At 43.4% G+C, this 26,835-nt stretch overlaps 1 protein-coding gene across 1 annotated transcript in view; it reads right to left on the bottom strand.

The window, feature by feature from the left end:
- The window catches only part of LOC143294829 (phosphoglucomutase-1-like), a 51,742-nt gene extending 37,776 nt beyond the window's left edge, over positions 1-13,966 (bottom strand). The window contains exons 1-8 of the mRNA XM_076606331.1: positions 13,721-13,966; positions 12,513-12,675; positions 10,682-10,804; positions 9,649-9,792; positions 8,014-8,204; positions 7,157-7,311; positions 6,220-6,351; positions 4,509-4,628 (exon numbers count right to left, since the gene is read on the bottom strand). Of these exons, the coding sequence (XP_076462446.1) occupies positions 4,509-4,628; positions 6,220-6,351; positions 7,157-7,311; positions 8,014-8,204; positions 9,649-9,792; positions 10,682-10,804; positions 12,513-12,675; positions 13,721-13,966 (1,274 nt within the window). The remainder of the gene's footprint in view (positions 1-4,508; positions 4,629-6,219; positions 6,352-7,156; positions 7,312-8,013; positions 8,205-9,648; positions 9,793-10,681; positions 10,805-12,512; positions 12,676-13,720) is intronic.
- Between the last annotated feature and the right edge of the window lie 12,869 nt (positions 13,967-26,835).

Below are 26,835 nucleotides of genomic sequence, written 5' to 3'. Positions count from 1 at the left end.
GGAAAAGGAGATAGATGCGATGCTGAAACTGGGGGTGATTGAGCCATCGACTTCTTCATATGCATCACCCATTGTGCTCGTCAAAAAGAAGGATGGCAAGGTCAGGTTCTGTGTCGACTACCGGAAGCTCAATAAGGTAGTGGAGTTTGACACAGAGCCCATTCCTGACATCGACTATCTGTTTGCAAAACTCGGAGACAAGGTGGTACTGAGTAAGATTGACCTGGCGAAAGGGTATTGGCAGATCCCGGTCGCGGAGGAGGATCGACCCAAAACGGCGTTTGTGACACATCAAGGGTGCTACCAATGGCGAGTCATGCCGTTTGGATTGTGCACCTCAGGAGCAGTCTTCACGCGCATGATGCGGAGGCTTATCCTTCCTCTCCAGACGCCAGACATCGACAATTTCATTGACGATGTGTTGGTTGCCACAGAAACCAAGGAGGAGCATCTTCAGACGTTGAGGAAATTGTTTCTGCGTCTGAGGGAATGTCATGTCTCGGCAAGACCATCCAAGTGTGAGCTGGGATGCCAGGAGGTGGAGTACCTGGGACATCGCGTTGGGGATGGCAAGATCCAACCCACGTTTGAAAAGATGCAGAAGATCAGGGAGGCGCCCCGACCAGAGACGAAGAAGGAGGTCAGAAGCTTCTTGGGATTGGTAGGCTACTACTGGAAGTTCATTCCCAGATTCGCTGACATAGCTTTGCCCCTCACCAACTTGACGAAGGACGGAGAACCCAGGAAGGTGAGATGGACGGACGAATGCCAGGAAGCATTTGATGCGCTGAAGGACAAGTTATGCTCTGCGCCAGTGTGTAGGTTACCAGTGGCCAACAATCCATTTGTCCTACAGACAGATGCATCGGAAACTGGTGTAGGGGCCATCCTTCTGCAGGTTCATGACGGAGAGATGCATCCAGTGGCGTATGCAAGCAAGAAGTTACTCCCGGCCGAAAAGAACTACCCCATCATTGAAAAGGAGTGTTTGGCACTGGCATGGGGAGTCAACAAGTTTGCCCGCTACCTGTATGGGACAGAGTTCGTGGTCCAGACAGACCACTCACCACTCCAACACCTGGAGAGAGTCAAGTCGGCAAGTGGGAGAGTGATGCGCTGGGCCTTGCAGCTCCAACCCTTTCAATTCAGGGTTGAAGCGATCCCAGGAAGCCAGAACGCAGTAGCAGACTATCTCAGCCAATATGGGTTGTGATTGTGCTGTTGCAAAGGAGTGCTGATGGATGGATACTATTGTGATTGTAGCTGTCCATTTTGTGGTACCAGTAGAAGGGTTGGTACCGTAGGAGGGGGGTGAGTTATATCAGTACGTAGTGACAGCGCTGTCTACTTGCTGTACGTCTGGTACGATGTCAAAGGTGTTGATATCGTAGGAGGGGGGTATGTCAGGACTGAGACAGCGCTAAGCGCCAAATGTAGTGTGGTTGTTGCCAAGTTAGGCAGCGAGTGCAAGAGTCTAGATCTGTAAATAGACTTGTATATAACCAGTCAGCTGTAGTGTATTTTAACCAATCAGAATGTAAGGTGGATGAACGGTCATCCAATCAGCTGTATATTTTAACCAGTCAGAGAGTTCTACGTGGGGGTAGTTAAGAGGGATATCTATGTGTGTGCTCCCTGTGGAAGGCAGGCGTTTTTTTTTGCTCCATGTGTTTTGGATGTGACTTAGTGCATGGTGGTACTGTGTGCTAGGGACTTCAGTCCAGAGGTGATGGACTATTCCTTGTTTTCCTTGTGCCTGAAGCACTTGTTAGAAGTGTGCTGAAGGATTGTATTGTTTGTTTTGGGACTGGGGTACTAGCATTGCTGTGGGTGAGCTACATCTTGTGTTACTAAGCTTAGTACAACGTTGCTGTGCGGCGAAGAACGGTGTTATTCCTTTGTCACCAGTGACTGTGAAGTACGGGGTGTGAGCCAGTTCCCTTTTGTGTTCGTCGTCCTGGGAAAGCGTGGCCAGCGGGCGTCGGAGGACGTTGGATACGTGAAATTCCCATTGTGCATCTCCGTTCCTGTACATAGCCCCATAACCTTTTCTTCTGGCTGGATCTGCCTAATCATATTTTGTTTTACCGTTTAGATCTATCCCACCCCTGTACATTCTCCCTGTGTGAGTGGTCCGACGTGTGGTAGGGGAAGCTGAGTGTAGGTTCTCGGACAGAGGGAGAGCGGAACGTTGGTTATCCACGTGTGGGGGAGCTACGGTTGCCGGAGGAGGCGGACTTCGGACTTCACCCCGAGGCCGACGAGGCAGGAGCCCGGAACACTCGTGGTGAAGTGTCCCAGCACAAGCGTGCTCTTCGACGAGAGGAGGGAAAAGGTGGTGGCCGTCAGCGCGACGCGTCGATTTGTTGCTGCTGAAGATGGGGAGGCATTGTTTGTGTAGTGCGTGTGTCAAGTCATAACAGAGACGTGAGATTCCAGCGTGTGTGGTGTAGTGCACAATGAGGAGTTCGTGACGTCAGAGAGTTCTTCGTAAGTACTGTGTTAAATAACTAGGCCTGAACGTGCCTTGAGGTTGTCGGGAACTCCAGGGGATGATTCGTACCGATCGTAAGAGACCCTAAGAATGTCTTTTGCTCTTGTTGTACTATAACCTTTGCATGCTGGATTGTGAATGTTCTTTGATTGGTGACCTATGTATGTGGTGGTCGAGAGGTTATCGACCAGGCATTGAGATTGTTGCTCGCAGGATTGCGTGGAAAGATTGTGGGTTTAGTGTGCTGAAGTTACCATTACGTCGGAAGCGAACGAGAAGGCTGAGTGTTGAGTGTGTGATTAAGTGGGCTGTGCACGTGTTGTATTAAGGGAAATAAAAGGTTAAATTGCTATTTAGTGTTATATTGTGTCATTTTGTGTCTGTAGCTGGCGAATGTGGTGAAAGTTCTTCGTCACAAGTGTTTATTTTGTTGTTGTGATTGTTGGTGGGAGCCAGCCTTTAATTTTATTATTTACTGCCTGCCACTCCAGGTCGTCAAGACCTAACACTGGTTTTGTTTGTTTTTTGCTTTTTGTTTGTTTTTGTTGTTGTTGTTCTTGGTTATTGTTTTTTGTTTTGTTTTGTTTTTTTGGCTGCCTAATCTCTCGAGCCTGTTCAGTAGGTTTACCCCCACGCCACTCATCCCGAGTCACCCTTGCAAAGCAACAACCAGGTTCCATAGCCGCAATCCCGGCGTCGGCAGTCCACATGAAGTTATTGATGTATAAAGCCAACAAGCCACACATCAGAGCAGACCCTGCACTGCTGCTGCGTGACATATGTAGTATTCGATCCTGTCTGTTCTGATTCAGCATACGCAGGACACCGCCTAGTAAGCCAGCTACTGATAAAGCTTGCCAAGGAGCCAGACCGAGAGAACGTCTTCCCTGGATCGCCACCATGTCCCTCCAAAGTCAGCCCCCAGTGAATCTGCCGACAACGGAGAACTTGACAGGAACTCACCACAATCTCTACCTCTGATGAGGCTTGAACTCGCGATTTCTCAGTCATCAGTTCGCAACGCAAACCACTTAGCCACGGTAGTTGGTTTCCCTTCCAATCGTGGCTATAGTGCTGAAGCACGCTAAAGTGGTGTAGCTATGATAGCAGTGAACGCCTTTCTTCAGAACTAGTGGCAGCCTCTTCAAATGAAGTTCCATTTCAGTACAGCATTGCTGTTTCTATTCACCGCCACCTTGCACGATGTCTTCCCTGTATGTAATTATCTTCCATGCTTGTGTCTGAGTGATGGCACTTCAGAACCTTCAGTTTTTAATCTTGAAATTCTAACTGTAACTTTTCAGCTTCTTTCACTGGTGTAAAGAAAATTACTTTAACCTCGCCCGTTCTCTCTCTCTCCCCCTCTCTGTGCATATGTGTGTATGTATGTGACGTGCACGTGCGTGTACGCGTGTTTGTGTGTGTAAGCTCGTGTCTGTGTGTGTGTGTGTGTGCGTCCGTGCGTACATGTGCGTGTGCGCATGTTTGACTGCGTATATAAGCATGTATAAATAAATGCGTGCTTGTGTTAATATAATTATGTGCGAACGTGTGTAGGTGTGAGAGGAAGAGAAAGAACTGAGAGAGTGTGTGTGTGAGAGAGCATACATGTGTATGTGTGTTTGTATGCGTGCGTATGTGCATCAATGTGTGAGGGTGCGTGCTTATGTATGTATACACGCTTGAGGTTTTTGTTGTTGTTGTTGTAGTGTGTGTGTGTGTGCGTGTGTGTGTGTGTGTGAGAGAGAGAGAGTGTGCGAGAGTGCGAGCGTGTGTATATGCGTAAGTGTGTGTATGTTCACGTGAAGTCTAATACAGTGTGCATGCGTGAACGTCTGTGACTGCGCACAAATACACGTGCAAGTGTTTGTATGTGCGTGTGCATGCGCATGTTGGTGCGCGCGTGTATGTATGTGTGTTAATGCATACGTGTGTGTGTGTGTGTGTGTGAGTGAGTAGAAAGAGCGGTTCAGCTTGCGGACAGAAAGCTGAGCAACGACACAGGTCCACTCGCCGTGTGAAGAAGTTCCTGCCGTGCAGGTGCCAGTGCTCTATCAGCAGCTCCCTGACCGACTTTCTCCGGGCCTCCAGCACCTGCAGCCAGGCCAGCACTGCCCACACCCCGTCCTTCTCCCTGACACACACCCGTACAGTCTGTATTGTCCTGACGTGTCGTGTTGTGTCAGGTCATGTCGCGTCGTGACGTCTCAAAGAGAGAGTGTGAGAGACTCAGACTCGGACTCTGATGTTTCATTCATAAAGGTCATAGCTCCATAGGAGGGGATGCAGATGATGAAATGAAAGCCGCACACAGAATGTTCATGTTGTTTCGAAGGCATTTTACCTTCTCTGCGTTTGTACAGGTATAGAAAGAAATCTTAAGATACAATTTTCATTTGTAGGTGACATTAACAGGACAAGCTTGAATAAACAAAGTAACGTAAAATTTGTAATTTAAACGAAACTCATTTTGTAAAATTGTTGAGTATTTCCGTTTATACCCAGCTTCAAATTCGATTGCAGTGCGAGTTCCTCTTCCCTTTCCTGGAGTCTCCTGCTAATAACTGCACAATGCAATTCACTACATCACTCACATGACAAGATCCTAATATAAACGTTAGGATAGTTGGAGTCACTTCTTTGTACAGTAGAAGAACAACTGGCTCTTTCACTCATTCAGGATAGATCGCTCCATCGAATAACTAATCGAAAAGCTTAACCAGAAAGTCTATTACTAAATTCCATCTGCGTGCTTTTGTTAACAGTTCACCTGTAATTCCTTCAGGACCAGCAGCTTTACGCTTCTTTAGTTTTCTCAAAGCAAATAAAATTTCTTCCGGCAACTGAAATAGGATGATTCAAACTGTGATTTCCATCACTGTCAGTATTACTAGGATCAGCATCGCTGTTATTAGGCTGAAGATAGCTTTGTAACAGATAATTACCAGTACGTGTTTTTCTCAAGCAGCTGTTTAAATACTGCAACCATGTATCCACACTGATGTTATTTTTTCCTCTTTGTAATTTTGCACAGAGAGAGAGAGAGAGAGAGAGCACGTATAAGACCACGGTTAAAGATGCGGCCTGTCTTCTGATCTTACCTTTCAGTTGATGAGAAGAAATACAGACCAGAACGTGCAACCTGATTAACGGCAAAAACATTGTGATGATAATATATTCACACACGGACACACTGCCAGAGGTGTCAATAACTGAGCAGTGGAAAATTGCCACGTAGCGCTGTTGACACGTAGCGTTGACAAGTAACGCTATTGACAAACAGCGACAAAAAAAGGAGTGCTATCGACAAGTAGTGGCACTGAATCTAGTGGTTATGGCACGTAGAGCTATTGACTCGTAGTGTTTATGAACGTAAAGATAATGGTACGCAGCGATACTGACACGTAGCGCCAATGAAATGTAGCCCAATCAGTACACACCCATCTCTCCATCCATTTCTCTGTCTTGTCTGTGGTGTCTGTGTATCCCTATGTGTACCTCTCTGTCTCTAATTTTATAACATTTCATTTTCCCTATTATAATTATTTCTCACAGCTAATACCATTCCCACCCAATCAACTCTTTCTACCTCTCCGCCTCTTTCCTGCCACACATTCACATGCACGCACGCACGCACGCACACACACACACACACACACAGTGAACACAGGTGGGAAAGAGATAACAGATGAAGACAAGTGTCAGCACGTCCTGTGAAGCAGTACCTGATGTGATCAGAGCCGGTGCCGAAGCTCTCCTCGCCGAACACTGACAGGCGGCCGGCGTCCATAAGGCAGCCGAAGAATTTCCAGCCTGTGGGCACCTCATAGCACTCCTGGCCCTGCGCCCTGGCGACCCTGCACACGGAATGGGGCAGACAGTTGAGAGGAAAGGTGGGCCTGACAGGGAAATGTGTGTGTGTGTGTGTGTGTGTGTGTGGCTGTTCGTTAGTTTGTCTTTTAACTAACAGCAATATCAAACATTAAGAATTTACGGGGAGAATAACGTGCTGCGTGTCTTAGTGTGTTTGTGCCAGCATTCATGTTTGTGGGGGGGTGTACGTGTAGGGGTGTCTCCTCTCTTTTCAGTTATTGGACCGCCAAACGACACAAGTATCCATTTGGATGATATGAAAATCTTGACCGAAAATTTGTGCCTTTGTTTCGCTCAGTAAATGTGTCGTCCTGAATCAGTGAATGATCTGTACATAACAAAACCAAATCTGAACAGGGTAAACACACACACACACACACACACACACACACACACTTCAAACATATATAAATGTTGTAATCTTATATCCAGTGTTCAGGACGACGTTCGGTTTGTTAAACTGTGTAAACACACACACTGGCACACAGACACACACAGACACACACACACACACACACACACACAGAGTAAGGAAACAGAAACAAAGCAAAATGAACCACCCCTCCAATACCCACCCTCCTCCAAACACACGACAACGATAATAATAACAACAACAGCAACAGACAAACAAACAACAATTGAACCTAAATAAAAACGACGTCAATTTACACACGACCCAAAGCAAAACAAACTCAGCACACACACACACACACACACACACACACACACACACACCCTCCCCTCCCCCCTCCTCCCTTCCTCTCTCTCTTTCTCTCTATTCCTGTCCACCTATCCACGGCGCCGGCAGTGGGCATGCTCCGAGCATAGCCCTTGACCCCTGTGTTGCGGAAGTAGGGGATGAGGTGCAGGTGGCTGGCCAACACGGCCAGGGAGTCACTGGGTGTCACAAAGAAGGCGTTCTGACCCAGCACCAGGTTTCGGTCCTGGGGACACCGCCACACAACGACACCATCGGACTTGGTACGTGTCACGTCTGTCTGTACTGATGCCTTGTTCTTCAATAGCCTTCACGATTCAGACTGCTTCTGTTCGTGTGCGTGTAGGTTTTTGTTTGTTTGCTCGTTTGCCTGTTTGTTGTTGTTATTATTGTGTGTTCACACGTGCTCATGCACGCATAATGTGTGTGTTTGAAACGCAGTGTGTTTGTGTGTGCGTGTGTTCGTTATTGTCTACGTATTGTTGCATGTGTACGCTTTCTGGCTGTGTCAGAGGCACTGAGGTATTGTACATGTCAATGATGACTTGAGGACACTGTAGACGGATTGATTGTCCCTGCAGTACAGTTTCTGTAAACACGCACAATCACTACATCAACTAACACTGCTGCTCCTTTATAGAGTACGCGTGAGAGGAATATATTACTGACGTGATTAATGATTCTCTATTGTTTTATCACAATTCTATGATTCAAAATGAATGACGTTTGTCTGGATATCAAAGTATCTGCATGCCAACATGTCACGGTCACTGTGCCAGATGTTCACTTTCCCTCATCACCCACCTCAAAAAGCGCACCACACACACACACACACACACACACACACACACACACCCCACCATCACCACCACAAACAACAACGACAACACACACACACACACACACACACACACACACACACACTCACGCCATCTCCGTCAAAAGCTGCCCCAAAAGCGTGCTCTCCTCTCTTCATGACGTTGACAAGGTCAGCTGCGTAGGTCAGGTTGGGGTCAGGGTGATGGTCTCCAAAATCTTCAAGCGGGTCCACGTTCTGCACGCTAAACGGCGGGGCGCCCAGCTCCTCCAGGAAGATTCTCTTCACATAGGGTCCGGTAACTGCAAACCGGTAATGTGTTGGACTGTCACTGTTAGGTCACACCGAGCCTCAGTCACACTGCACTGTAGTGTACAGTATGGGATGGTATGGTATGGTATCGTATGACATGGTATGTGTAAGTATGTGTGTGAGCACACTGACATAGATAGACAGACAGACAGATAGATAGCACAAGGTAAAGTCTAGAACTGCTAGCACTGCTCCAATCGGGGTAGATATCGGATGAAGAAAACAGTGTGTGTGTGTGTGTGTGTGTGTGTGTTTCGTGCTTGTTTGGGTACATTAGTGTGTGCGTTTCCATGGTATTCCATGGGAGACTGCCAGTTACAAAGAGCATAGAAAACATGTTTTCATCACCTGCAAGGCAGAGACATACATGAATATAGTTTTGAATGATATGACATACAATAATTAAACAAGCACAGAAGTCACATTCGATCCGATATACAACGGCACATAGCGTTTTCTGACATTCTGCAATCAAATAAGATACATAAAACGCATTCAGAAAATAAACCCAGAAATAAGAATATGCTTTCGATGTCATTTGCACTGTAAATGAGAGGTTTTTCTGTTTTCCCTTTTGGAAAAAACGGACAGAGCCAGACAAGCCTGGAGTTAGTTTTCTGAAAACTAGTAATGAACAAGAAAATAAATCAAAATATTATAAATTTGACATGCCAATTTTTTCCCTTTCTCAAAATAAGAAATCATACACATCATGTCTTCGTATTAAACTACTTTGATCAGACTTTCAGTTTCAGTTTTGGATGTTATTTGTTATTGCTGCTGTTATTTTTGTTTGTATTTTTTCCTATAGTGAAGTGGTTTGGTTCGTGTGGACATATCCATACACGCAGCACCAAACCTGTAAAACAAGGGCCTGGTGATACCGGGGACAGGCCACATGAACGGAGCTGACCAGATGTCCATGATCCTGCATAAATCCCTTGAACTAGTGGAAGAGGAGGGTAGAGGGAGCGAGAGAGAGGAGGACGGCACCGAGATAAAGAGAGCGAGAGGCAGAGAAGCAGACAGATACAGAGACAGATAAACTGGCAGACATAAACATAACTTATTTGACAGGCAGTCAGTAAAAAGCTTCGAGCAACCAAACACCCAGCAAGAAAATTGGCCGACAGTTCATGTGGTGATCCAGTATCGGGCACAATCGTACGAATGCTCTGCCGACAATTCGAGCACCAAGGAAAAAGAAAACAACCGAACACATGATCAGTGTTATGCCATTCCTTGTTTGACTGGCCATCTTATGCCTCTGTTGTGTAAAAAATATAACAGATTTGATCTGAATGAGTCATTTCACCCTCCCTGGTGGCGGTGTTTACTGTCCCTCGGTTTCCCTTAAGTGGATGTGTTATGTCGTGAGACAGTGTCAGAAAGTGGATCACCCCCTTTAAGACAGAAGCCGGTCACTCTGTGTACCTCCGTTCATGGAATCTAGCAGCATCTTCAGTGGGTAGTTGCCGGCAAACAGCCCCTTGAGGGCCTGGAAGTCAAAGATCTCCTTCATCTTCTGCACGTAGTCGTTGACACTGTCCACCACTTGCACCACAAACTGACCATGACCTTCAATCTGTCGGGGAAGAGCGGAGGGGGATATGGGGGAGGGAATTCTGTGAGTTAGCGATGTTTTTTAAACTGACAAAGTGACCACCAAAACTAAAGACACACACACACACACACACACACACACACACAGATGCGAGTACAAAAAAGTGTTGTTTTTTCTGCGTTGTTCTGTTTTAGCTGTATTGTAGTCAGAAACAGACAGCACGTTTAATGGAAGGGAAAAAAACAGACAAGATGAAGGCAGCTAGATGGACATGGGCCGTGCTAAAGAACCAGAGTCCGCTGGTGGAGTGATATTGTGACCCAATGTCCCTGGGCGAGAGGCTTCAAAGCATCAGCGGCGGCCTCGTGGTACCGTGCCAGACGAGGAAGCGAGTGTGCATGAGTTCGAGTCCAATATACGGACTGGGATATTTACTTCCTCTCACCCCTCCACTTGACCTTTAGTGGTGGTCTGGGTGCTAGTTATTCAGATGAGACAATAGACTGTGGTCCTATGTGCAGCATGCTCTTAGCGCACGTAAAATAACCCATGACAACAAAAGTTTTGTCCCTGACAAAATTCTGTAGAAACATCCCGTCACCTGGCTGCTTGATGTGTGGACCGATTGTTCTGTTCTGACACTTAGACCTGTTTCATAAACCGGAAGTATCCCAATAAGTACATACACGTATTTGCGTGTGTGTGTGTGTGTGTGTGTGATCGTAAAACAAATACACTTACAGACAGAAAAAAGAAATGGGTGGCACTGTATTATAGAGAGGGGAGAGCAACCCGAATTTTTGCACAGCAATATGTTGTGACCAAAATTAATTCAATACCATACGATAGATACAATACGATGCGATGCGCTACAACACAACACAACACAACACGATAGTGTACTGACCTGGAATTTGTGGATGGCCTGGATGTCAAGATCGCAGTGAAGGTCGGGACAGATGGTCAGCAGGGAGATGTTCCTGGTGGCATTGTAGATAGCGTTGGTCACCCCTTCTGGGGCTGGTCCTGTCAGACATGGTGACGTTCCATCTCTACGTCCTACTCCTCATCATCAACGTTAACATCACTATCGTCATTCTTCTCTCTGTCTTTGTCTGTCTCTCTTCCTGTCTCTACCTCTTACTGTTCGTGCATTGCGCGCCGACTGTCATGCGCGTGCTTGCGCGCGTATACACACACACACAAACGGATGTTCAGGTGAGAGCTCAGGTTGATGCATGCTCTCTGACACAACTGGTTTGTCACCGATCTATGCGGCCGTTCGGCTTACAGCCTCAGAACTTTGGCTCTGAGACCCTAGTGCTCAGGTGAGAGTGGAAAAAAAACAACTTAGAATATTTCTGGTGTTTATTTTATTTCACTGTTTTAGTGTCAATGGATTAATTTGTATAAGTTTATTTGTATGTGCATTTGATGGTCGTTTTGCTTTTGGGTCTTTAAAAAAAACCGCAGTGTTATTATATTATCATACCGTTTCCAAACTTGGCAGTAAGATTCCTTTTTGTCAAAGTGTTCATAATGTCATTGCTACTGTGACAGGAAGAAAAGAATATTGCTTTGTTTACACTTGATTTTACCTAATCTTTGTATTATTATTAGAATGATTTCCACTGAGACTTAACGTGGCGATAGCATTGAGATGGCCTTAGTGGACGGCAAGGCTCTGAGCACCATAATTTCATTTGATTCGATTCTTTGCAACGCTGGAATAATGGAATATAAATTTGCGATATGTAATTACTAGTGCTTGCTTGAAAAACATATGATTGCATTCGAAAGAAAAAAAGAGGCTAAAAGATAACTTCTAGTACGAAGACGATAGCTAAGGAAGTATGACTTTATAATTGGTTATTTAATGGTGAGGATGTGTGACTGAACCTAGGGAAGTGAGTGAAATTGTACAGGGCACACACGCACCCACTCACACATGTGACTGACGGGACTTAAGGACAAGACAAGATGAACTGAAATATTTTTATTTTGGAAGAGCTTGTGGGTTGGCGCTGGGCCAAGACCCAGCCGCAACAACAGCAGTAGCAGCAGTAACCACTGATGGCGCCACGGTGAGGAGCAGCGTGTGTCTAAGCTGTGGGGAGGGCACTGTGGAGCAGCCTGTGTCCACGCTGTGAAGGCGCTGAGGCGCAGCCTGTGTCTGGAACTGAGGACTGGAGTGAAACGGACTCTTTTGGCATGAGTATCCTTGTTATGTGTTGTGCAGTGTGTTGTGTGTTGTTCCCCTTAAACCATTTTTTTGTACGAGTGTGTGAGCGAACGTGTGAATTTTCAAGTAGTTTTTTTTTTATATATATAAATATTGGCACAAAGATATCCGTCTCCTGTGATTCTTTTTTATGCACGTGAACATGGCTGACTGACAGGAGTGAGATCTGAAGTTTTCTGTTAAAATCTAAACGGGTGTGAATGGATGTCTTTACATTCTTCCGAAAAAGATTCTTTGCCTTCAAAGTTCGTGCCAGTTCATAAACGATGTGTATCATATAATCATCGGAATGAATATGAATGGAATGCATGGCCACAATGTTTTTTTTATGAACCTATGCTATTTTGTCCTTCAATGTTACCGTGCTTTATTTGTCACTTGTCATAACTTATTTCGATCATATCCAGTAGTGCTATGCCCGTTCTTGTTAATCAGATTTGTTGCTAGGTTTTCTTAACACTACAATCTCCGTTATTTTATATGGGGCCCTACCTCCATTGGCCGTGTTGAACTTGATGCCGAAGTCTCCCTCCTTGCCCCCGGGGTTGTGGGAAGCGGTGAGGATGAAGGCGCCATCCACCCGGTACTTGCGGACCATGCAGGACACTGCCGGAGTGGACAGCAGCCCATTTTGTCCGATTATCAGCTTGGACACCTGCCACACCCCTTTGATTCCGTCATCACGTCGTGGTCAGGGGTGTGGGAGGGGGTGTTTGGGATTGGGAGGTGAGGATTAGAGAGCCACATTCAGATAGGGGTGTGGGGGAATCAGAATCAGAACCACTTACTCATAGGCCAGAGCCCCTCATGAATGGGAAAACAGTGGACAAAACGTATCAGTCATAACAATTTTAACATAAGTATTAATGATAAAGGCAAACACTTTCAAACATTACATCTCAGTGTCACGATATTATCCATAGACTGAAATGTTTCTTTGATTTTGAAAAATTCTAAAATATTTTTATCACTTAATATATCAGTAGCTGATATCAGCAAACTTAATTTGAATAAACATTTTGACAGAATAAAATTGATAGCGTTAAGAGCTGGACAACACTAGAAAAGGTACATTTAATCTCCTCTTGTTATTCTGTTCATAATACACCAATTAAAAATTGTCATCAATTTTTTTGTAACTAACGCACAAAATCGTCACCGAGTCGTTTTGCCCTTTTAGGTGTTTATCCATATTAGACTGAAGGCTGTGTTTCATGCGTTGTATATTATGTCATTATTTTGAATATGGTCGTGGTTTTTTTGTTTGTTTTTTTTTGTGTGTGTGGGGTTGTTGTTTTTTTTTACATCTACAATGATTGAAACATCTCTGCATGAAGTAACAAAACTTAAGTGGGTCGTTAAGAATACGCCCAGACACTTGCATACATTGTTTATTGGCACTGTAAGTGTAACCCTATTGGTTATGTTTTCAGCGAAACTAGTCAGCTCACAAATAGGCTATATTCATGTTAACAACACTGGGGCAGATCAAATGTTAATTAAAAAAAAAAAAAAAAAAAAAAAAAAAAAAAACCCGTGCAACGCATCTGTCTCTGTGTCTCTTTCTCTCTGTCTCTTCCCAACAGGCAAAATACGCAAACAATGGATCAGAACATCAGAAATGGATTTGACTTTCAAGTGGAAAATGAGGTGTGTTTTTTTCTGTTGGAACATTTTATACAAAGTCCTATTAAAGTTACCCCGTTAGCTGCAGCGATCTGGATGATGATCTTGATGGCATCGAGCATGTAGTAGCGACCGTCGCCCCCCACTATCAGCACGCTGCCTTTCAGCCTGTCTCCCAGACTCGCTGTCAGGGTGGCCTGCACGTAGTTCTCCGTGTAGTTCTCCTGCTGGAACACACTCACATTCTTCCTCAGCCCGCTTGTCCCCGGCTTCTGTTCCTCGTACGGGGTGGTGATGATTTGCTGCACCTTGACAGACATGATTTTGATTCTAGTCTATATGCATGCAGATCATCAAAATTTGACTCTGAGGTGGACGCGAATTTCAGATTTCGAAGACGCTTTATATTTACGTCACTCAAGGAGAACCTGAGAACCTCTTCTCTGTGACCATGACGTCAGTTTCATGACAGTCTACTTCCGCACACGTGTGTAGTGCGTTATCCTCCAACTGCTGTCATCTTAACTTGCAAACAGAAATAATGACGGATCCCCGCTCAAGTGACGCTGAGTGACGTAAAGCGCCGATGCAATAGTCTTTGTCGTCAACACTTGTTCTAAAACATACGATGGAGAAAACAGTTCACATTCTCATCCGTTACACTGAGCGACGAGATATATTCAAGCGAAGATCAGTGTACAGTAAATTTAGGCGTTCTGCACTCAAGCAGGAAAGTCCAGAACAGTTCAGGCCCTGAGGGAAGATACAATAAGATAAGATAAATAACTGGATAGAAAAGTAATTAAATCAAAAAAATTATGTATCAGTAACAATAATAATATAGATTAATAACATGAATGAATGAATTATGATTTCATGGGTTCGTGCTGCCTGCTGGGGAGTGCTCATTTTCTTTTGGGAGTCTGGACAGAAGTTTCAATTTTTCAATTTATAATTATTTCGCTCTGTTTAGTCGCGTTTGTATTAATTTTGATAACAAAAAAGACATGCCAGTTAGTTTTCAATTGATTCTTCATTAAGTAGACATACGATTCGTGCAGTTGAACGTTTTTTTAGAGGATAACGGCAATGTTCGAGATTAACGGCACCACACACACGTGTGTGTGTGTGTGTGTTCGTTCTTCAGTTTAACATGTCTTTTCACTGATGGGGGCGGGGTTATGGTTGTGGGGTAAAGATAGTCTGCGTACACGCACACGTATGAGTGTGTGTGTGTGACAGGGATAGAGAGGAAAACACTCAAAATAACCTTTAAAATGGAAAAAAACCCAAAAAACCCATAGTGTAGCACTTACCTAATGCGACTTACCTAATGACATAACGTCGCATGCGATTTGGGTTTTTAGTCAATTGTATTTGAAACCGGAAGCGTTGCTATGACCACGTTGTTCAACGACTGTTTTAGCGAAGTTGATTTGAGAATGTTTTAGTTTTGTTATCAAATGTTTTAAACGTTGTCCGGCGTCCGTGTGCTGCTTCATTGGTGACCCCGACGTGAGTAGAATCTAATAGTGACCAGCTAATACCAGCAACGACCACTCGTATACTCACAAACGCATACAAATTACAATCATGTCGATGACAACAGAAGCAATTACACAACTTGCAGACGCCATCCAGCAACATACTTTATCTCAGACAGAAAAATTTCCTCCTCAACCACTTGTGGCAGCTGTTGCCTTCAAAGCACCCCCCTTTTGGACAACCAATGCATCAGCATGGTTTCTTCGTTTGGAAGCTGTTTTTGCTACCCACACACCTCCCATCACGAATGATTTGACAAAATTTCATCATGTGGTACAACTTCTCGACTCGGATACATCCAGGCGTGTACAAGCGGTAATTGAACGCCCCCCAGACACCCAAAAGTATGAAACACTCAAGGCGGCTCTACTCAAAGCTTTTGAGTCCACACAACTACAGAAAGGTACTGCCCTTCTGCAAATGCAAGGTCTGGGAGAGAAACGACCGTCAGAATTATTGCAGTACATGCAAACGATGAATTCCAACCCAGAGACTCTCTTCAGAGCTCTTTTTCTGAATCAACTGCCACCAGAAGTCCGAAAGATTCTTGCCCAGTCTCCAAACGAAGATCTTGAGGTTCTGGCCGAAAAGGCTGACCACATTTTGGAAGTGGATCTTCCAACTCCTGCATTTGTGGCAGCTACATCTAATCGACCACCAAAGAATTATTCTAGCACTGCTGCTTCAAATCCTTTCACTTTGTGCAAGTACCACGCACGATTCGGAACTGAAGCGAGACGCTGCGAAAACAAGGTTGGTGGACGACCCTGTGCAATGGCCCCACAACAACCTAAGTGGAAAAGAGATCAAAAACAGGCTGCTAACATTAGCTCCACCGAATCTCAGGACTTTTCAACAGCTACCTCAGTCAACATTAACAGAATCATGGTAGCAGATGTTTTGTCAGGACGCAGTTTTCTGGTTGACACGGGGGCTGAGGAATCTGTTTTCCCTGCAAGTGTCGCAGAACGCAAAAAGACTCGAGGACCCAGTCTGATTGCTGCCAACGGCTCAGACATTCCTACTTATGGAAAAAGGAATATCCCATTACAATTAGGCCAGGGTGCATCGTTTGTTCAAAAGTTTTGGATCGCAGATGTGACTCAGCCAATCCTAGGCACAGACTTTTTTGCTACCCAAAGACTGGCTATTGATCTTACCAACAGACGTCTGGTGTCCCTGGATGGAGATCTGGTGATTCCTGGACGACTGGCACGCTCGCAAGCAGGAAGAGGCATACACAAGATTCATTCCCGCTACGAAGCAATTGTAGAGGATTTTCCTGAACTCCTAGTACCTTCCTTCACAGAAAACAAGCATGGTGTACTCCACTACATCCCCACTACTGGTTCCCCTGTGCATGCACGTGCACGTCGCCTCGACCATGAGAAATTGACAGCTGCTAAGGCAGAGTTTGATGAAATGGAGCACCTAGGTATCGTCCGCCGTTCATCTTCCCCTTGGTCATCACCACTGCACATGGTGAAGAAAAGCAATGGCTGCTGGCGTCCCTGCGAAGATTATCGTCGACTCAATGATATAAGTAGAGATGACCGCTACCCCCTTCCCCACATCCAGGACCTGAATGCCAACCTTGCTGGAAAAATAATTTTTTCCAAAATTGACCTTGTTCGCGGCTACAACCAAATCCCAGTTGCACCACAGGATATTCCAAAAACAGCAGTCATCACCCCATTCGGCCTGTATGAGTTTCTGAAAATGCCGTTCGGTCTGAAAAATGCAGCTCAGGCATTTCAACGCCTCATGGATGGTGTTTTGAAGGACCTAGATTGCTGTTTTGTGTATCTCAATGACATTCTTGTTGCAAGTGATTCACCCGAACAACATGAGGCCGATCTACGCACCATTTTCAGCCTACTCACCTCCAACGGTTTAGTGGTCAATATCAAGAAATGCGTTTTTGGTTAATCTTCCCTGCATTTCCTTGGACATTTAGTCTCAGCAGCCGGGATTGAACCCCTGCCAGAAAAAGTTAGCGCAATTGTCGATCTTCCCACACCTTCTGATAAGAAAGCTCTTGAACGTTTTCTGGGAATGATGAATTTCTACCACAGATTTCTTCCAGGCATCGCAAAGCGCCTTGCACCTCTGACTGAGGCTCTCAAAGGTAAACCCAAGAAATTCACATGGACACCTGAATGTCAAGCTGCATTCCAGGAGGCCAAATCAGCACTGGCTTCTGTTGTTATGCTTCATCACCCCGACCCACAATCTGAAACAAAACTTTCGGTGGATGCATCAGACACTGCCATGGGAGCCGGACTGTCACAACAGCAGAATGGTACCTGGAAACCCATTGCATTCTTCTCAAGGAAGCTCACACCAACCCAACAACGTTACTCAACGTTTGACCGTGAACTGTTGGCCATCTACAGTGCAATCCAGCATTTCCGCTACTTCCTGGAAGGAAAAACATTTACGGTGTTCACAGACCATAAACCACTAACTCATGCCCTGACAAGCAACACTGACAAATCCCCTCGCCAAGAACGTCAGCTTTGCTACATAGCCGAGTTCACAACTGACATCAGACACATCAGTTGGTCAGACAACATTGTACCTGATACACTCTCCAGGGCACCTGTGCCTGACCAGGAGCCACTGATTGCTAGCACATCATCAATCCCTGCTGTAGATCTTGCTCAAATGGCAGCGGCACAGCAAACCGATCCCAACGTTGCAGACTTACGCTCCAAACCAGGATCCCTACAACTAAAGGACATCACTCTGGATGGCACCCAAATTCTGTGTGATGTTTCTACTGGCCACCCCCGGCCGGTGGTACCTCCAGCATGGACAAAAACTGTATTTAATGTTTTGCACAACCTGTCTCACCCTGGACCCAAACCCACTACCCGCGCTATCTCAGCACGCTACATCTGGCCTGGACTCAAAAAGGATGTGAAGAACATGATCAGGGCTTGTCATGAATGTCAGGCTAGCAAAATTGGCCGCCATACCAAAACTCCACTGTCCTCTTTTGACCCCCCTGATAGACGCTTTGGTGACATACACGTGGACCTTGTGGGACCCCTCCCTTCATCAGAAGACTGCAATTATCTGCTTACCATCGTGGACAGATTCACAAGATGGCCAGAAGCTATCCCTCTCCCCAACGCAGAAGCTGTTACCTGTGCCAAAGCCTTATTGCGTACTTGGATCACGCGATTCGGGGTCCCAAACACAATTACTTCAGACCAAGGCCGTCAGTTCACCAGTGCGCTGTGGCGAGAGCTGAATATGGTGCTCGGAATTAAACCCCAAACTATCACAGCATACCACCCCCAGGCCAACGGCATGGTGGAAAGGTTTCATCGCAGCCTCAAAGCTGCTCTCAAAGCTCGCCTCAATGGACCACGCTGGATGGATGAACTACCGATCGTGATGCTTGGCATCCGGACAACGTGGAAAGATCTTGATGCTGCTCCTGTTCTCTTCACTTATGGCACAAACCTCTGAGTGCCTGGCGATTTCCTTCCACCCCCATGTGCAGACAAAGTGTTCCCTTCCAGTACTTTCGTCCAAGAACTGCAAGAAAAACTTAGAAAACTTTCCCCTTCCTCCCCTTCCCACCATGGATCATCAGCGTCGTACATTCCCAAAAACTTGCAGTCAGCGGATCAGGTGTACCTTCGACATGACGCACACAAGGGCCCATTAGTGAGACCTTACGATGGACCTTTCCCTGTATTGACCCGTGCTGAAAAACACTTTGACATTTTCAAAGATGGAAAGGCTGTTCGCGTGTCACTGGATCGCCTCAAGCCTGCTTATTCCCCACAAACTTTTCCCAAAACCAATCAGGATTCCTGTGTGTCTGAACCACAGGACCCTCATGCTCCTCAGGAAGATCGCACTGCCAAAACGGGTGATGCTGCCGGATCTGATCGCGCTACCAGATCTGATGATGCACAAGGCAACATTCCAGCACCTGCCCAGTATCCTTTGTCAGATGCTCCGGCACAAGTTACAACTCGCACAGGAAGACTGGTGCAGAAGCCAAAGAAATATCGAACATTTTACCGACTCAGCCGAGTCTGAACATTACAACATAGAACAGGTCGAACAGACATTTTCTTGTTCCCCTTATTAATGATACCTCAAAGACTCGACCAAGCTTATACTTTCCAAATGATATTGGACAGTTGTTAGCGAGTCTATCCATTATATTACTTGTTTTATTTTGGTACGTTTGCATTCAACGCAGTGCGCCGTTCTGGGGAGAGCCCTGTAGCACTTACCTAATACGACTTACCTAATGACATAACGTCGCATGCGATTTGGGTTTTTAGTCAATTGTATTTGAAACCGGAAGCGTTGCTATGACCACGTTGTTCAACGACTGTTTTAGCGAAGTTGATTTGAGAATGTTTTAGTTTTGTTATTAAATGTTTTAAACGTTGTCCGGCGTCCGTGTGCTGCTTCAATAGCACAGCGGAATCAACGTAAGCATTCATATGAAGGGCCAGTTATGATTAATGCCTGAACTACCCCAAATATAATCATGTGAAATATTTTATCAGTGTTATAGGCTACTCTTCAAGAACTGAATATGTTGCCAAGTCATTGTAATTGATCGTTTATTTTTGTTTGTTTTTGTTTGTTTTTTTGGTTTTTGTTTTTTTGGATAAGACTTCAATTGCTCAAAAAGACGTGCGCAGGCGCCAAAAGCCAACCATAACACGAGAAAGACGTTGATGAATTTCGTTCTCAGAGCGTTCTGTCTGAATCTGTATCACGATTGGAAGCGATGTTCTTACATTTACACCTACTTGCACACCACAGCAAATGGCTGTTAATCTCTCGTGCGCGTGTGTTTGTGTGTGTGTGCATGTGTGTGTGTTTGTGCGATACATGCCAGCTAAGGACAAGTTGTGAACTGGACGTATGTCTCTCTCTCGCTCCCTCTCTCTCTCTCTCTCTCACACACACACACACACACACACACACTGTCTTTAGGATATGTTTTGAAAAATTATACATTACTTCAAAAAAAATTCTGAATGTTTGATTCAAAGTCCAGTTGGTATCTACCTTTGACTGATCACGTTTTTGTTACTGGCATGATTTTTTTTTTTTTTTTTTTTTTTTTTTTTAGCTGTTATGTAGATGTTCAACTCACTGTTGTAATACATGTTATAATTCACTGTCAGTGACTACAGTTCTTCGTACCTCTTCGTTCTCCACTACTTACTATAGTCATCCCACCACCTCTTATGTACCCCACACCTCATCTCCTATGCGCACATTTTTTTTTTTTTGGTACCCGTCTAATATCACTAAACAGTAAAAATACTTTAAACTAAACACACACACACACACACACACACACACACACACACACACACACACACACACTCCTTCAGGGTTTTTTCAAAATAGACTTGTTGCAATTATGTGGTGATGTGGAATACAATCCTGGACCCCCAAGCAAGACATCACTTTGCGCCAGACCAGACTCCGAAGCGTTGCTGACGGTAACAACGCATCCGCCACCACTCCCAGCGTGAATACGGTTTTCTCATCTTCTGACAAGGAACCGACAATGTCTAACATGATGAAAATGTCTCAGATGTCTGTCGATGTCTGAAATGGCTGACTTGTTAAATGGAAAAAAAAAGATCTGGTGAGAGACGACGTGAAGCAGCTCCGGGAAGATTACGTGGGCCTGAGGGAAAGGTGAATGAACTGAAAGCAGAAGTGAGCGCGCTGAGGGAAAACACGGACCTGAAGCAGTAAAACGACAGTCTAAAGACTACGGGAACGCCATTTCTACGAAAGTCAACTATCTGGGAGGTCGAGACGTGACAACTTGATATATTCTACGGCCTGGAGAAGGGGGGGGGGGGGAACCAGCGAGCAGTGTGAAGTGTTGCTGCAGGACTTAATCATGGGCACGATGGAGATCTCCGAGTACATCGGCTGAACTCCTAGCCAAATGCTCCTGTCATCGCTCGATGTACCTTCAAGGACAAAACGAAGTTTCTAAATGCAAAAATGAAATCAAAAGGAACGAAAATCTTCGATAGGGAGGACTGGTTTTTTTCGCGTGTGTGTGAGATCAAACGCAGACAGACAACACATCCGCCAAAACAGAAAAAGAATGAAGAGTGTCGAGCTACTATGGTGTCTGATCACCTTTTAGTTGACGGCAAAAAACTCGTTCTGGATAACAAGGACAATTTGACTGAATTAAAATAACGATCAGGCCGGCCTGTTAATTTCGATTAAAATGCATGTTTTTATTTTTGTTTACATTCAAAATGTCCGCTATGCATATACTCGAGGGTCGAAATTGGGTCGACACATGTTTTGAGCAACCCTAACAGTGTTTGCGTGAGAACAGCATGTCATGGCTCATCGTCACCGGTGAACCGGGTTGCACGTGAAATGAGGCAATGTGGTTGTTCAACACAGCTGGTGTGATCTGGATTCTGTGCCATGCGCTGCCAATGTCAGGGTTTGTGACACCGTTTGCCACAGAACACGTGTCAGATAGCAAAAACAATGTTTTTGATTCTGACGAAAATGTGTTAACAGTGTGACATTCGATGAAATTAAAAAACCAAACATTTTTCACTTTTCTTCATTGGAATATTCAGGGTTTGTTTTCAAAATTACAAGATTCTGATGTGATGTCTTTCTTGTTTTCCTTCATTTTGTTTGTGTTGTGGAAACGTTTCATGAAAATGTTTCACCTGACAGATTCCCATGTTACATATGGTGTTCAGTGAGTCCGCTGCCAAGCTGTCCAAACAAGGGAGACGATTTGTTGGGGTTCTATGTTTGATTAAAAAAGAACTTGAAAAATATGTTAGAAAAATATCTGTGATTTATCATATTATTCATTATTGATAAACCATTATTTGGTGCTGATAAAGATTTTTAGTATGTTTGTGCTTATGTTCAACCAGAAGGCTCCCCGTACTACACGTTTGCTGATATTGACAATGGTATTGCAAATTTGGAAGACTGTGACTGTATTGTAACCACAGGTGATGTGTATATTGTATCAGGTGATCTTGAAAGCAGGATTTCTAACATTTCACTAAACTTTAACTCAAAGGAGATAAGCCAGCATAATACAAGTGAGTCTGTAAACTATGGGATGCTTTCTCAAGATAGTGTTGAATTCGTATGGTAAATGTTTATTACATCTATGTACTGCTTTAAATCTGTGCATTCTGAACGGTATCTGTGGTGATGACCGTGTTGGTTGCTACACGTACATTTGTGACTTGGACAGTAGTGTTGATTTTTTTTTCTTGTATCACGTGATTTGTTCTCCATTGTTTGTGATTCTCGCAACTTGATTGACTCAAATCAGTTACCTGTACAGATGTACATACATTTTTCCAAATGAAAACAATCAAAACAAAGATGAAGATAATTATGCTTTTGATAAGTATGTCTGGAACTCAGACAATGCAGAGTTATATTCAATGCTATAAAATCAGAAGAGGCACGTGTGTATGGAAGGAAGGAATTTTTGTTTAATGTCCCGTCACACATATCGGTGATTGAAGACATTTTGTAAAAGTATTTATGAATACATCTGAGTATTATCTGTTAGAAGGGGTGGGAGATGTGGATGAATGGAGGGTTTGGGGAAACTGGGCAAATGAGGGTAAAAATGTGGGTGAAATTTGAAAGAAAAACAAAACAAACAAACAAACAAACAAAAAACCCTCTAAATACAGTTACAGGAAATTACTTAAAGGACTTCGTACAAGAGAAGTCGTTAAACTGACAAGCGAAACAACTGATAATGAATGCAAAAAGTCAAAAACATCAACGTTCTCAGTCACTTGTGAAGACACACTTTCGTGTACAAAAGGCTTCATCAAGCTACAGTGAAAAATTATATGCTCAATTGTCAGGTTATTAAAGCATATACACTTGACATTAGAACAATACTTGGTCCGTAATGAATTTGATAATAGTCTGAGAGCTAAGCTCAGAATTGGTCTGCGAATCGGACCAAAGTCTGAGAGAGTCAACTGACGAGGTTTTAGACTTGAATTCAAGCACCTATAAAAGTCTCTTTCTAGTATATTGCTTATTTCCTTGTATGACAATGGGCAATATACTTTTATACTATCTATATGATTTTTTGCTCCCCTTTTTGCTGCCCTATCTGCTTGGTCGTTATAACGGAATCCAGTGTGGGATGGTATCCAACAAAAATCAACATTTGTACCCTTCACAAATAGGGAGTGCAATAAATACCTAATTTCAAAAAATAAATCTTCTCTTTGATTATTCTCAAAAAGGAGCAAACCTTTTAAGACAGATTGAGAATCAACACAAAATAGGATATTACTTATTATGATTGGTATATCAACAAGATGATTTAAAGCCATAAGGATGGCCACCAATTCAGCTGTAAAAATTGAATGTCCCTTACCTAAATAATATGATTTTTCTGTTTTTAGGTCAGGAATGACAAAAGCAGATCCTGCACTGCTATCATCCAGGACCGAGCCATCAGTGTAAACTTTTAAATGATAATCAAAATTTTCTTCTAATTCAATTCTGACAGATGCTGCTATTATATGTGGAGATTCTCCTTTTGTTGTGTCAGAAGTACATATGTTGACGTTTGCTTTTGTTAACTCCCAGGGAGGGACAGGTGGCACCAGAACACGAGGTGCCATATCATGCAAATCAATGTCTGAAGAATTTAAAATATCTGACACATATGTGCGAATGGTTTGTAGATTTGAATTATTTTGTGCATTTTTTGGAAAATCAATATCAGACCTAATATTTAATTCCTCAAAATCATCCACTGCTGTACATCTCACAATATATTTAGCAGAACTTAATTTTCTGATTTCATCTAGTGGTAGAATACCCGCAAGCTTATAGGCTTCTGAGGTCTTAGCACGTGTGTATCTGAATACAGCAATTGATATGATTGATATTGAAATAAATTAAGCACTTTCTCTGTTCAATGAATTTATCAAAGATAGATGTATGAAAAAACGTATTTTTGTAAATAACAACAAAAGACCACAGGACTGGTATAACGAGTGTCGTGTTAAAAGAAAACATGTTAGAAAGTTTTTAATGAATATCGACGCACATCAGATGCGGGTGATTGCAATGCATTTTGTATAGCTAGACGGTAATAAGAAAAAATTCTCAAAGAAGAAAAGGACTTTTAATGATAACCAAAAAGTGTTGATCCAAACTGTTAAAAAAATAAATTTAAAAAAAAGCAGGAATTTCGGAGTAAGTAGAATTTCCTGTAAACGTAGGCATGTTGGGTACAATAATACACTCGATGACTGGTACTAAAACTTTCAAACACTACTTGAAAAAGAAAATGAAAATTTAGGTACTGATGACAACACAGGTACTGAATATGAAGATGATGATGAGGGTCTGTTTTCAATCACCCTGTTTCAAGAGAGGAAGTGTTGCTTGCATTAAGGAAACCGAAACATAAAGCTCCAGGACCAGACGGAATAATCGGAAAACTCCCCAAATATTCTTGTGATGAAACGGTTTTTTTTCTGCTAATTTCTTTAATGCGTTGTTGGTATTTTTCCTGATACGTAAGAAAGGGGATGTAAATAACCCTGGTAGTTATATGGGTATTGCTCTGTGTGGCACCAACAGTAAACGTTTTAGCACTATCATCAATAATACATTGCAAGCCTGGTTCTCAGAAAATGGCCTGACTGGAGATATACAAGCAGGATTTAAGAAGGGGTATTCCACTATCGATTACATGTTTACCTTAATGGCATTAGTACAGAGACAATTTGCTGGAAACCGAAAGTTCTATTTAGCTTTTATAGACTTTGAAAAAGCTATTGATTCAATTAACCGAAAGTTACTGTAGAAAAATGACATAAAAGGAAAACTGTTTAGATGTATCAAGAGCATGTACATTAAGAGCCCGTGCGAAAAACAGAACCAAACTGAAGTTGTAAACTGTACGGCTGGTGTCAAGCAGTGCGATGTCTGTAGCCCGGTTTTGTTTTCTTTATTTATGAATCGATTAGCCCTTGAAATGAGAAATGGCAGACATGGTGCTACATTTTCTTCATTTGATACCTTGGAACTTTTTATTCTACTATTGGCTGATGTTATTTTAATGTGACACTACTACTGGTTTGCAGAAGCAGTTAGTTTACATAGCGATGCAGTTGCTCTAGATTTAAAAGTTAATTCATTCAAAAGTAATATCATTATGTTTAGAAAAGGAAGCTATTTATCTAGTAGAGAAAGATGGACCTATGACGAAAATATGCCTGTTGTAAATGTTTATAAATATCTTGGAATATATTTTGGAGAAAATTTTCATGGGTACTTGTAAAAAATTTAGCGAAATGCAAAAATTGCACATGCTTAATAAGTCACTGAAAATATTCTTGAAACTGATTAAAAAATACAGCCGATTCCTCAGTATAGTGCTGGATTATGGGGTGAAGAAAAAACAGCCGAACAGTGTGAGGTGCATTTGTATACTTTGAACTGGTTTTTAGGGGTACGCCAATGACTTTGTCCATGGAGAAATTGATAGATATCCCATTGTGATGCTTTGTTTTACGTTGTAAAAAAACAACAGCAAAACAAAGATAAATCGGTTTGGATGAAAATAGGATACTGCATAAAGCATACACAATACTTTTACAACTCATGCTAGGGGTAAAAGGAACTGAGCAACTAATGTAAAAATATGTTTGAATACGGATATGGGCATTTATGGATAAATCGAGTATGAAATGTTAAGATGTTCATTTGTGATCTTCGTCAAAGGCTTACTGACTGAAACTGACAGAACTGACAGCACCATATCCAAGCAAGTGAAAGATTTCAGATACATTCCATATTCAACGGAATATCTCACATGGAAAACCGTGTTCGTATCTCAGTTTGAACTGTACTGTAAAACAAATTACATCGAAGTTTCGTTTTGGAGTATCTGTTATTTGAACTCATTATTTTCGACAAAGGATTTATACAGTATAAGCCCAGTATTGGAAAATGTGAGAGACTGATCCCAGGAAAATACCAAGGACCATGTCCTTTCCGCCCGATCTCGCTGATGATATCGACAAATGAAAATGTAATCAATTTCAGTATGTTTTTGTATCGAGCTTTTAAAATCAGATATTCAATGTTTTCGTAGTAAAATGTCCTTTTTTTCTATACAGATATGGACATCAATATTTGTATTTGCAATTGTCCATTTTGTCACTCACACCCCTTCATTTGGGGTTATGGCTTTAACATGAATAAACCATTTCCATTTCACACGCACGCACGCACGCACGCACGCACGAACATACACACATATCTACACACGCACATATATGCACGTAAGCAGGCACGTATGCGCACACACTCACACACCCATACACACTCACACACCCATACACACTCACACAGACGCGCACGCACACGCGCACACACACACTCGCAGACACATAGAGAAAGAAGCACAAGAGCGAGCGCGCGCGCGCGCACACACACACACACACACACACACACACAGAGAGACACAGAGAGAGAGAGAGAGACACTTTCCACAGGGATGACAAAAAGACTCGTGAAACAAATATAGAATTACCTTATTAATAGGCGTTTATTAACAGCTTGTCCCAGA

This window comes from Babylonia areolata, chromosome 20 (genome assembly GCF_041734735.1).
Source record: "Babylonia areolata isolate BAREFJ2019XMU chromosome 20, ASM4173473v1, whole genome shotgun sequence".
Classification (NCBI taxonomy): Eukaryota; Metazoa; Mollusca; class Gastropoda; order Neogastropoda; family Buccinidae; genus Babylonia; species Babylonia areolata.
This window is presented reverse-complemented; position numbering and strand designations above follow the sequence as displayed.